Source organism: Rattus norvegicus, chromosome 4 (assembly GCF_021556685.1).
Source record: "Rattus norvegicus strain SHRSP/BbbUtx chromosome 4, alternate assembly SHRSP_T2T, whole genome shotgun sequence".
In the NCBI taxonomy this organism is placed as follows: domain Eukaryota; kingdom Metazoa; phylum Chordata; class Mammalia; order Rodentia; family Muridae; genus Rattus; species Rattus norvegicus.
The window spans coordinates 87,129,437-87,142,316 of record NC_141537.1 but is presented as its reverse complement, the minus strand read 5'-3'; the positions used below and the strand labels follow the sequence as shown (position 1 = coordinate 87,142,316).

General features: G+C 44.5%; 1 protein-coding gene across 1 annotated transcript in view; it reads right to left on the bottom strand.

Annotated features, from left to right (window-relative positions):
• Positions 1–12,880, bottom strand: part of Fkbp9 (FKBP prolyl isomerase 9) — a 57,275-nt gene that overhangs the window by 33,367 nt on the left and 11,028 nt on the right. The window contains 3 exon segments of the mRNA NM_001007646.1: positions 2,626–2,771; positions 3,379–3,568; positions 4,341–4,486. Of these exon segments, the coding sequence (NP_001007647.1) occupies positions 2,626–2,771; positions 3,379–3,568; positions 4,341–4,486 (482 nt within the window).

The following is a 12,880-nucleotide window of genomic DNA, read 5'->3' as shown; positions in this document are numbered from 1 at the left end:
CAAAATATTTTGTCAGCATTTGGGAAGCTGAGTCAGGAGGATCAGCGGTTCAAAGCCAGCTTTGGCTACAAAGCAAGATTTAGGCGCTGAAGTGAATGCACTCCCATTGGCCAAGAATGAGACAATCAAGAATAACTTATGGCTAGAGAAAGGATTGAGGGACCCAAAGAGGACAGGGACTCGAGAGGAAGACCAACAGAGTCAACCAACCTGGACTGAGATTGAACCACCAACCAAAAATTATATAAGGACTGGGCCTCGTTGCTCCCCTACCCCCTGCACTAATGCAGCAAATGTGTGACGTAGCCCAGCAACTGGAGTGGGCGTGTACCCTGACTCTACTGCCTGACTATGGATCCTCCCCTCCTGACTGTCTGTCTTGTGTTGCCTCAACAGGAGAGGATGTACCTAGTCCTGTAGTGACTTGAGGTGCCAGGGTGGGTTGGTACCCTGGAAGAGACATCCTTCTTCTCACAGGTGATGGGAAACAGAGGGGATGGGGCAAGGGCCATGTAAGGGGAGGACTGGGAGGAAGGGGGGACTGCAATCAGAATATAACGTGAATAAATAAATAAATCCATGGGATAAAAAAAATTTAAAAATGAACAATTTATATCTTCCAGAGACAAGAAGTTAAGACACGTTTGTGGTAATTTCCCAACTATTTCTCTCTAGCAGGGTACTCCATCAGCTGACTGTGAAGACATAGTATGCAGGACTGGTTTGCAGTCAGCACGATAGCACATTTTGCATGCACAAGGCCCTAAGTTAGATCACAAGCACCGACAAGTAAAAATAGCCCATTATCGAGGTTTGAATGAGAAAGGCCCCCATAGTCTCGGACATTTGAACACAGCCTCCCAAGTTGGTGACACTCCCGAGCTGGTAACACTGTTCAGGAGGTCTAGGCAGTAAAGCCTGACTTTGCTGGAGTAGTCTGTCCCTGGAGGGCCGACTTGGAGATTAAAGGCCTCACACCTCTAGTTGCCTCTGTGTGTTTTGTAAATGCATTTGAAGAGGTACGCTCTTGCCTCACTCATGGTGCCATGCCTGCTGCTTACTGCCATGATGACCTCTTATTCCCTGATCTGTGTATAAACCCTTCCTTCAATCCATTACTGCTGGTCACGGTGCAGCAACAGAGAAGTACAAGCATTAAGAGCTGTTTGCCGATCTCAAGCCTGGGAATAGAAAACATGGAAAGGCTGAGCCTCATCCCCTTGGCCTCCCCTCTCCTTTGCCCTACACACCACAAAGGCAGAAAACAGTGTGGAAAACAGTACATTGATTATTGTGAATTAGAGTACCATTTGACTTCCTCAAGAGCGCCATGTTTTCACTTGTATCCTTTTTTATTGTGATTCTTTAAAATAGGTTCTTATTACCAGGCTGGCCTTGAACTCATGATCCTAAGGCTCAGTCTGTCAACTGCTATGACAGGTGGATGCCACCACACCCTGCCCTAGTTTCTATTCTTTATTCCGTGTATGCCCTATGACTTACACGCCTAAAGGTCTCTGTTATATCCGATTGTCAGTATGTGTGAAAAATGTGAGATGTGGGAAATTTAGTTTGAATAAATAAAAAGCATTAATTATCAGTCAACACTCTACTTCTCTTCATAGGACATTACTTTATTTTATTTTGCTTTCGAGACAGGGTCTTACATGTCCCAGCTGGGCTCCAACTTACTGTGTAGCTGAAGATGACCTTGAACTCCTAATCCTCCTGCTCTCACCTCACAGATACTGAAAATAGAAGCATGTACCCCCATGTGCTGGGGGTCAAACCTGGGGCTTCATGAATGCAAGGCAAGAACTCCGCCAACTCCACAATCGCCACAGCCAATGGTATGCTCTCAGTTTGTCCAAGTAAAACACACATACACTCATAAAGCCAACAAAGGGGAAAAGCTGGGGAATACGTCCATTCAGACATCAGTGACTAAACCTTTACTTTGGTGTCTACAGCTTCTTAAACTGTCTACATCAAATCTTGCTTACAGATAAGAAAGTGAGAGAACTTGGTGCCCAGGGCTGCAGCTGGCAAAGCAGGGAGGGACACAGTGCTTACCATGAACACCGATGTTCAAATGCAAATGAGAAATTCAAGTTCTAGATAGAAGATCGCCCTGACTAGCGCTGTCCAAAAGACCTCTCTGTAATGACGGAAACAAAAGGTATTTGTGGAGTAGCTCAGAGCCCTTAGTGGTGTGTGACTCACGCATACCAGAGATGGGAGGCTGTGACCAGAATATGGTAGCCGGTGGCTACCATAGTTGTAGTGTTGGCCTAGAGCAAAAGGCAGGGTATGTTTCAGTGGACACAGACGAAATGATTGCTACAGACAGAAGTAAGGACAATGAGGCTAGAGACGTGGCTCAGAGATGGCCCAGGAGTTAAGAGCACTAACTGCTCTGGCAGAAGACTCAGGTAGGGTTCCCAGCACCCACACAGAGCAGCTCTCAACAGCCGGACTCTCCACCTACCGGGGATCTGAAGCCCTCTCCTGGCCTCCATGCCCAATACATCATGTGGTACATGTACAGAGAAACAAGCACACACACGTACTCTCATCAATGAAAGTAAACATATAAAGATAAAGCTCTGAGGAAGAGGGACTTACCATCTCCCTCCTCCCCATAGGCCAGAAAAGGAGGTATGGTGATGATGCGCTTCTCCCCAACACACATGCCCAGCAGCCCTTTGTCCATTCCAGGAATCAGCCATCCAATCCCCACATAGGTGTCATAGGTTTTCATGCGATTGTGGCTGAAAAAACGTCAAAGAGGAAGGAAGTAAGCTGCATACTGTTCCTAACTCACCCCTTGGGGTTTTCGTTTCCCAAATCTCAGGTGAACACAAAGCCCACAGTCATCCCTCAGAGTAGGCATGTGTCCCATTTTTGCTCCCTTCGGGTTAGGAAGAAATGAGACCTCCTATTGATACCAGCAGCCAACGGCTCTCTTGCTCACTGAGCACTCTGCCATTACAGAAAATCTCAGAGCGTTCCCTAGTTTTTCTCCTAGCCTCAGGCCTCTCTATAGTTCTCCTCTTCCCTTCCCATAGACAAACCACATAAATGACTCAAACACCCATGAGCTTCCCTGGAAACATGTCCCTTCACTTCACAGGAGATCTCCAACAATGGTTTAATCATTTAATCATTTAAATGAAATCTTTAATTTTTTCTAAGGTGTTTTAGTTTGACCCTGGCACCACAGAGTATCTAACACTAACCACGATTATATGAGGAAGGATTTGGTACAAAGTATAGTTTGGTAGAATACATTTTCTCGTTTCCTAGTGATCACATAAAGAAGACAGGACAGAAGGAACCAAGGGCATTTCACACACTGGCACCAACCGTGGCACTTACCTGGAATCAAACAGCGTCCCATCCAAGAATGTTCCATTGTAGTGGTACCTCACAAAATCAGATACTTGGATAGTCCGAGGGCAACTGGGGGGCTTGAAATACGTCTGAATCTGAACCTGGTCTTCAGAATTCCAAATGTCCACCAAGAGTACATCAAAGTGAAGAACTGAGTTTGGAGGGATCACACCAGCTGGAAATTGAAGTGCATTCACACTGAGAGACTGCCATCTTCTGGCGACTCCGAGGTTCCCTAGAAAGCAGCTGTTGAATAGCTATTTTCTCCTTGTTGAACGGCTCCCCCCAGGAGGGAGGAAGTGGGTATAGCAGACTGGAGAAGCTAACAGAAAAAGATATACTAGGTTTCTCCCGAAAGTTGTAAAATCTAAGTGGTGGTTAGGGAGAGGAACTGTGTCCTAAGGAGCTGCCTCCAAGTCGTACAGGGAGCTTCGGAGACGCAGCTTTTATCTGACCCCACCCCTTCTACAATGTTTTTTTCAGTGATCCAGCTGCTGCCCGGAAGTAACCCCTCAACCAAGCTCCTGTAAGTTACTCCAACGAACTCCCTAGTTCACCAGGCTGGGCTTAGGTGGGATCTTTGGTCTACTATCAATGACCTAAGTGGGTTAAATAAACATTTGTTCACATCCCACAAGGAAGAAGTCAATTGACTACTGCCATGAGAACAGAAGCCAAAAGAATTCAAACCCATCACAGATGCACAATTCCAAAGGGCTGATTGTTCCTCCAAATAAAGTTAAAGAGAGAGAAAAACTCTTCTCAAGAGTGCGTTAGCTTCTTCTGTGTCAGCACTTTCTTCCCTCTCTAAGAGATAAACCTATACTAGAAGTGCTAGCTAGGGGTGTTGGGCCTTTCTTTTTCTCCTATTAAAGATTTCAAATTCTCCAGTCAGGTTGACTGAAGGGTATGTGAATGTGTCTATAAATAACAGAACGAAGACTTACAAACTCCTTCACTTCCATAGGCGAGGTTTGGGGGAATCGTCACAAAACGCCTCTCGTTTACACACATCCCAACAAGAGCTTGGTCCATCCCTGCGATCAGCTGGCCTTTTCCCACAAACACATTGAACGTAGAGTCCCTGTCATAGCTGGCAATCCAGAAGGAAGAGAGAAAGAGAAATAAAAGCAGCTATTACCACAGTGAAAACAGTTTCGTGACGGTCACAGCAGCAAAGAAAAAGGCCTGGCAAGGAGTTACTGACCCAGGATTTGTCATTACTGGACAGTACCTGCGGGGCTGAAGTTTTTATATTAACTTGAATATTGTCAACAAATCCCCCTAAAATTGCTTGCCACTGGACTGATCAGCTCAGGCCCAGATCCAGGGCTTTGAATTAGTTCTCCCTAACATCTCCCAACCCCCATGGATGAACTGCTGGAGGGCATAAAGGGACTGGTCCTACAGATCCAAAACTATAGGATCTCCATGGCACAGGGCAACAACAGGACATCCATATCCAAGAGGAATCCTAATGAGGTTCCAGTATTGATAGTGTAGCAGAAGCCAGAGGCCTCATACCAGACCAATGACTCACTGATATGAGCATTTGCAAGCAAAGAAGTATGGACAAAGGGTATACTTGGGACACACCATGACACACTATAGTTTCCACTATGAGATTTCTTTTCCTGTTATTGAGGATAAGGTTGCAAGGGTGGAGAGAGTGCATGGGAGAGGTGAGTGGAATTGGGGTGCATGATGTGAAATTAACAAAGAACCAATAAAAAGGTTTTTTAAAAATGCTTGCCACACTACAATAACCTCTTCCCATGAAGCTATAAGCATATGTGGTCATAATGGTAAACAGCTGATTGGTGGGTTGCAGCATATTGTAGCGTGTCTGACCTATGATACTTGGTAGGTTAGGTGCTGTCCTAGGTTAATTGTTGACTTGACACAGCATAGGGTCATCTGAAAGGAAAGACTTGGTTGAAGAATTGTCTAAATCAGATTATCTTGCAGAAGTATGTCTGTGAGACATTATTTATTGTTGAAGAAGGGCACAAGCCGTTGTGGCAGCATCACCCCAGGCAGATAATTCTGTGCTAAATAAGAAAACTTGTTCACCAGGTCTGAGCCTGTGAGTGAGGCAGCAAGCACCATTTCTCCAAGGTGTCTGCTTCAAGGCCTTGCATGATCCCTGCCCTGGCTTTACTCAATGATGGCCTGGGAGTGTAAATCAAATAAAGCCTTTTGTCCTCTTAAAAAAAAAATAACGCTTGCCACACAAGCCTGACACCCTGAGTTTGATCCTCCTGAACCCACAGAGGAAGCAGAAAGTCTGGAAATTGTCCTCTTATTTCCTAAGCACACGGAGACACACTCAATAGAGAGGGGGTGCGCAAGATTAAATGCTGACACGTCAGGCCATAAATAACAAATCATGGCTGGGACTTACATGCTTGTTCTTCAACAATAAATTCGGCAACAAAGCTTTATCTTCCAGGAGATGTATTGGTTAAGCTCTTTGATATATATATATATATATATATATATATATATATATATATATATATATTTACATCTACTTTATAAACTGACAGAGAAGCCCATATTTTCAAACACTGTATGTGGAAAAGTGACCTCACATCTCGGCCTGATAGCCCATGTGTAGTATCAGCTATAAAGGAAGTCGAGGGGAAAGGATCACAAGTTCAAAGGTAGTCTGGGCAACCTGTGAGACTGCCTTGAAATTTAAAGGGAAAGAAGTCTGGAGATACTGCTCAGTGGTGGAATCTAGCATTGCAAGGCTCTGGATTTAATTCCCAGCCCTGCAGACTGAAGAAAAGAATCAGGTTGGGGAAGGAGAAATGAGTGGAAAACAGAGAAGAATAAACAAAAGAAAGCTTGCTGCAGATCTTGGTTTATAATAAGAAGCAATGTTTCCATTGCTGGCTTTGTTTTAGTCAGATGTACAGTCAGCTTTCGGTGCCATGTTACAGATTCCCATCCATATTGAAGGATGCTCTCAGCGAGCAAGGGGTAGGCCAATGGGATGGCTCAGCTGGTAAAGGTGCTGCTGCCAAGCCTGAGAATCTGGGTCCCTGGGGCTCACATGGCAGGTAGAGAGGACCAACTACCACAGGACACCCCATGGCCTCTCTATGTGTGTTGTGGCAAGCATACATGCCACACACACAGAGACACACACACAAACACACACACACACACACACACACAAATACTACAGGTAACACAGCTACAATGTTAAATGATACCATTTTTCATTTACACAACTATAGATAAAGATACTATGTATGGAAAGATTCATATTTAAAAACCTAAGAGTGGCAGGGGAAAGAGGGAGGGAGAGAGTTAATAACTGCTAGCATTCATGATTCTGTGTCATCCTTTGTTTTGAAATATCTGCCTTTTCCTCATTTTCTTCCTAAAGAACAATTTGGCCAAGCAAAGGAGTCAGCTTCCTCAGAACTTCCCCCTACCCAACTCCTCCTAGTCTCATACCCCATTTTAATTCAAGGTCAGTGAACAGAACAGGATTTCCAGCCCAGGCTACACTGGAGCACCAGGAAGCATGTGCACCTTCTGCACACATCAAGCTTAAACCTCCACTCTGGGGCAAATGCCACCTCCTGTTCTGCCGGCTCCTGAGTTTTGCTTGAGCATGGCCATATCACAGTACCACCCTCAGAGCCATCCTTGGGGTTGGGATAATGAAACTATCTGCAAGGCTTTCAAGATTCCAGAGGACTAGCCCATGTTGGAGCAGCATCAGAACCCAAACAGGAAGTGGCTTTAGAAATACATTCCTCTGCCGAATGGCTGAGAAACACCTAAAGAAATGTTCAACATCTTTAGTCATAAGGGAAATGCAAATCAAAACAACCCTGAGATTTCACCTCACACCAGTGAGAATGGCTAAGATCAAAACCTCAGGTGACAGCAAATGCTGGCGAGGATGCGGAGAAAGAGGAACACTCCTCCATTGTTGGTGGGGTTGCAGACTGGTACAACCATTCTGGAAATCAGTCTGGAGGTTCCTCAGAAAATTGGACATTGAACTGCCGGAGGATCCAGCTATACCTCTCTTGGGCATATACCCAAAAGATGCCCCAACATATAAAAAAGACACGTGCTCCACTATGTTCATTGCAGCCTTATTTATAATAGCCAGAAGCTGGAAAGAACCCAGATGCCCTTCAACAGAGGAATGGATACAGAAAATGTGGTACACCTACACAATGGAATATTACTCAGCTATCAAAAACAATGACTTTATGAAATTCGTAGGCAAATGGTTGGAACTGGAAAACATCATCCTGAGTGAGCTAACCCAATCACAGAAAGACAAACATGGTATGCACTCATTGATAAGTGGCTATTAGCCCAAATGCTTGAATTACCCTAGATGCCTAGAACAAATGAAACTCAAGACGGATGATCAAAATGTGAATGCTTCACTCCTTCTTTAAAAGGGGAACAAGAATACCCTTGGCAGGGAAGAGAGAGGCAAAGATTAAAACAGAGACTGAAGGAACACCCATTCAGAGCCTGCCCCACATGTGGCCCATACATATACAGCCACCCAATTAGACAAGATGGATGAAGCAAAGAAGTGCAGACCGACAGGAGCCGGATGTAGATTGCTCCTGAGAGACACAGCCAGAATACAGCAAATACAGAGGCGAATGCCAGCAGCAAACCACTGAACTGAGAATAGGACCCCCGTTGAAGGAATCAGAGAAAGAACTGGAAGAGCTTGAAGGGGCTCGAGACCCCATATGTACAACAATACCAAGCAACCAGAGCTTCCAGGGACTAAGCCACTACCTAAAGACTATACATGGACTGACCCTGGACTCTGACCTCATAGGTAGCAATGAATATCCTAGTAAGAGCACCAGTGGAAGGGGAAGCCCTGGGTCCTGCTAAGACTGAACCCCCAGTGAACTAGACTGGTGGGGGGAGGGCGGCAATGGGGGGGAGGGTTGGGAGGGGAACACCCATAAGGAAGGGGAGGAGGGAGGGGGATGTTTGCCCGGATACCGGGAAAGGGAATAACACTCGAAATGTATATAAGAAATACTCAAGTTAATAAAAAAAAAAAAAAGAAAAGAAATACTCAAGTTAATAAATAAAAAAAAAGAAATACATTCCTCATCTGCAGAACGTGAAAACAGTTCCCAAGCTTAATACAATTTTTTAAGTGCACACACATCCTGCTTTAATAGTTCTAATTCATTTTCTAAGAAGCTTACACATTTAGCATTGATTCCTATTAAAAAGTCCATTAAACTGAAATTAAATATTCAAAGAGTTGGTTTGGCAATAGAGGAATATTTTAGGCTCAGCTAACAGATCACAAATAATTCCTCTGAAAATGACATTAAGAAATTGCAAATTAAACTGAAAGTGTTTCTGGACTTTTATTTTATTTACTTGTTTTTATTTAATTTTTTAAAATTATTTTACATGTATGAGTGCTTTGCACGTATGTCTATACACCACATTCATGCCTGGTGCCCACTTCATCTCACCTGGAACTGGAGTTAAGGACAGTTGTAAGCCACTACGTAGGTACTAGGAATCAAACCTGGGTCATCTAGAAGGGCAGCTGTGCTCTTAACACAAAGCCGTTTCTATTCTATTTTGGCTCTATTCTATTTTGAGAATTCCATACATGAGCACTGTATCTACATCTCTCCTACGCCTTCCCTCCCCCCTCAAGCCCCTCCCATACCCTATCTCCCAAATCCATGCTCCCTTATTTGATCATTATTGTTATGTGTTATACATATTGAGGGAGAGCCAGGGGAACTAAAGCTGATGTGCAAACTGGGTGTGGGACACTTTAAAGGGGGCTGCTTCTTGCTCCAAGGAGCTGGAGGGCCAGCGAAGGAAATCTACTCAGGTGAGGGACCCAGCCAGACCAGTCAGGGAGAAGGAGACGGGGTGAGAAGGGAGAGGGCTAGGGAGCCTTCAAAAAGGGCAACCCAGCGTTCCTGGGTGACCACTCACCTCTAGGGCCCCTTTAGATCACCTTGATGGGAGCTGTTTGTTCTTTCTGTAGCTCATGATTCTTTCTCTGCAAATGCAGCACTGAGAGCTTTCCACCTACCACTTTTATCTTCTGGGATCAAGCCAAGTTCTCCATCATTGAGACTCTGACTCATGTCATTTTCGTGGTATCTGCCACTATTCCTCCGTCTTGAGACAGAGGTCTAAATTCTCTGTCTGTCCTGAGATGACTGTGCCTTACCCTAATACTTCTGTACAAATGTGTTTCTCTCTCTCTCTCTCTCTCTCTCTCTCTCTCTCTCTCTCTCTCTCTCTCTCTCTCCCCTCCCCCTCCCCTTCCCCTTCCCCTTCCCCTTCCTCCCCCTACCCCTCTCTCTCTCTCTCTGTGTGTTTATACACTTAGAATTTCTTATATAAACATGTTTCCAAGGCTGACCACTTAGGATTGGACATCCTATGTGGGAGCTCACCCGTGGAAGAAACTGAATCTCTTAACAGGCATTGACCATGTATAACTCCTTCATCTAGGGGTGAAACCATGTGACATCTCCCCCCACCAACACTGGCATATCCGCTGGTATTGTCATTACACTAGATTTGATCAGGCAACCATATTGCTGATACTTTACAGGTGTGTTTTCCTAAAAGGCACTATTTGATAGCAGGCATCCTAGGTCATCTTGCAGATGGATCAGTCAGGGTTGGCACCCACAGTCATTCTCTGCACTGTGGCTAGTTGTGGATCTCTGTAATAGTCTCCATCTGTTGGGGAGGGGAGGCTTTTATGATAGGGTGTGAGATCTACAATTGTGAGTATAAAGGTAACTGTTTAGAGTGCAATTAGAAATTATATTGGTTTAGGAAAATGGTGGTAGTAGGCTCTTCTCTCACATCTATGACCTCTCCAGCCTTAAGTAATTGGCTAGCTTTACATTACCATGCAAGATCCCCTCCTGTCGCGCAAGCCTGAAGTCCAACTAGACAGCTCTTGGTCACCCCCAAGGTAAAAAGTGTCAGTAATGCGCCACTAGAAATATCTTCTCAGGCTGGTCATCGCTGTTGTTTGTAAGCTTTACAACTGGTTAGCGCTACTGACTGCTTCCCTCCCTTGGCAGATTGCACAACACCCTCCTTCTAGGTCAATGCAGCTCTACTCCACTGTGTCCTGACGTAGGCAGTGTCTTCAGCAACCAAGTCTTACCTTCAAATTCTGGAAAGAAACCAAGGAAAATGGCAGTAGCCCATATTGGTTTAGAAGTACCATGCATTCCTCTGACCTACAGCCTGCTAGAGGTTTCCCACTCTGGCACTGGGATTCGTGTCCAATGAACGCATAGACTCTTGCGGGAAGTACACACACACACACACACACACACACACACACACACACACACAAGTATTATATATTTTTAAGGAAGCTCATATACTAACATGTTGCTCAATGGCTCTTTCAAACACCCTTGGTGTTATTTATCTCTGCTTCTTCACTCTCCCCCATATTAACCTTCCTTCTCTGTCCACAGATAAAGTCCCCGTGCACATTTTCCCCATTTATCCTTGGCCCCTTTCTACTATTTACCAAGCATTTCTTATGTGTTAGGCCCAGAAGCAAAGTGACCTCTTCACAAAGAGCTTGGATCCTTCTAATCCTTGAATCCTCATAATTCTCCCACGACACAGGTTGTGTTGTGTAATGCTTAGACATTCAGGCTCCCTGGAAGTTAATTTTTTTTTCCAAGCTCAAAAAGTTAGCCAAGTGGGAAAAAAACAAAGATGTTAGAATCCATGCCTATCTAAGTCTCGCCTCCTGGCACAGGCTCTGGAAGCCCCGGAGACTCACAGTGTTATTAATTCCTTTGACGATCAGCCCTTCCTTTGATGATTGCATAGCACTAGGAATAATGATGCAGAAATGTGTTATACGCACTCAGGCTCTAAGTGCTGTCTGTTGCTTAAAGGGCTGACTATTTGGAAAAACTGCCTAGATAGATTTATGCTGATCATGGCAACTGGCACAAACAAACTCGTGTGATGCATCAAGCCCAGAACTGATCGCGAAAATCACTTCTGCAAATGCTGGAATAAGAAGTTATGCCGCCTGTCCCACTGTCCAGCTCATTCACACCTTTTATAGATGTCCCAATTGGGGTCCTACAGGAAACAGATGGCTCGCCCAACCAGGCAGTTCCAGGAAGGCTTGACGAAGGGACTGTGCACAGCTGACATTATACTCAATGGTGAAAAAACCCTATGCGTTCTCCCAGTGATCAGAAATAAACTAACAATGCCCTCGTTCCTTCTTCTCTTCAGCAAAGTCCTGGAAAAACTGGCAAGGCAAATTCAGCAAGACAAAGAAGTAGAAGTATCCACACTACGGAGAAGAACGGTCAGTGTTCCTGTGCTCACACGAGAAACTGTAAAAACCCCTAAAGAGCTTGGTCACTCGCTTGCTCTCTCTGAACTAATAAACGACTTTGGCGGTGTTACATGATACAGTCAAGAAGCAAAAATTAGCTGTGTTTCCCTTCTACCAGTAAATAATAAGTTAATAAACAATCCTATCTACAAAGGCAAAAAAAATGTTTGCCGGGAATTAAACAAAGACACAAAAGAATCACACACTGAAAATTAGAGGAATATTGCTGAAAGAAATGGAAGTGATCTGACGAGGTAGCCTCCCTGGTACGGACCTGAGGACTTTAAAACCTAGACTGAGGACCCGAGTTTGATCCCCAGTATCCGCATGGTAGAAGGAGAGAGCCAACTCTTGCAGGTTATCCCCTGACTTCCATACATGCATGTGTGCACTGCACACTCATGCACATGTGCGCACATGGTAAAAATATTAAAATAATTGTAAGCAAAAAATAAATTAAAGAGGATGAAAATAAAGACACCCTACCTGTGTTCATGGATTGGAAGACTCAATTTCATTAAAACACTTGCAGGACCCAAGCAACCTACAGAGCCAAGGCAATTCCTACCAAATTCCCACTGGCATCTTGCAGCAGGAGAAAAAGATCCTAAAATTCATCTGGAAATGTCAACAATTCAAGTAGCCACAATAATCCTAGGAGAGAAGAGCAGGAACCCTCTAGTTCCTGATCTTTAACTGTAGAAGACTACAGTGATGAGAACAGTGTGCCCCACATTTAATTACGGAAACTAATGAAACTGAACAGAGAGTCTGGAGTAAATCCTTTCATACACGATCAAGGGATGGTGGAGAAGATCACGAGGTGGTGAGATTCTAGGCTCCAAAAAGCTGTGTCAGAAACTACAGCTATCTAAATACCAAAGAACAAAGTTGTGTCTTTGCCATTAAATGCAAATCCCATTAAAGACATAAATAAACTTAAGACCCAAAGCTACAAAACCCCTAAAAATAAAACCTGGAACCAGGCATGGCAGTTCTCACATATTATCCCGGCGATGGGGATGTGGAAGCAGGAAGATCAAGGAGTCAGAGGCCAGCTTAGGCTTATCCTTAAACTCCATCTCA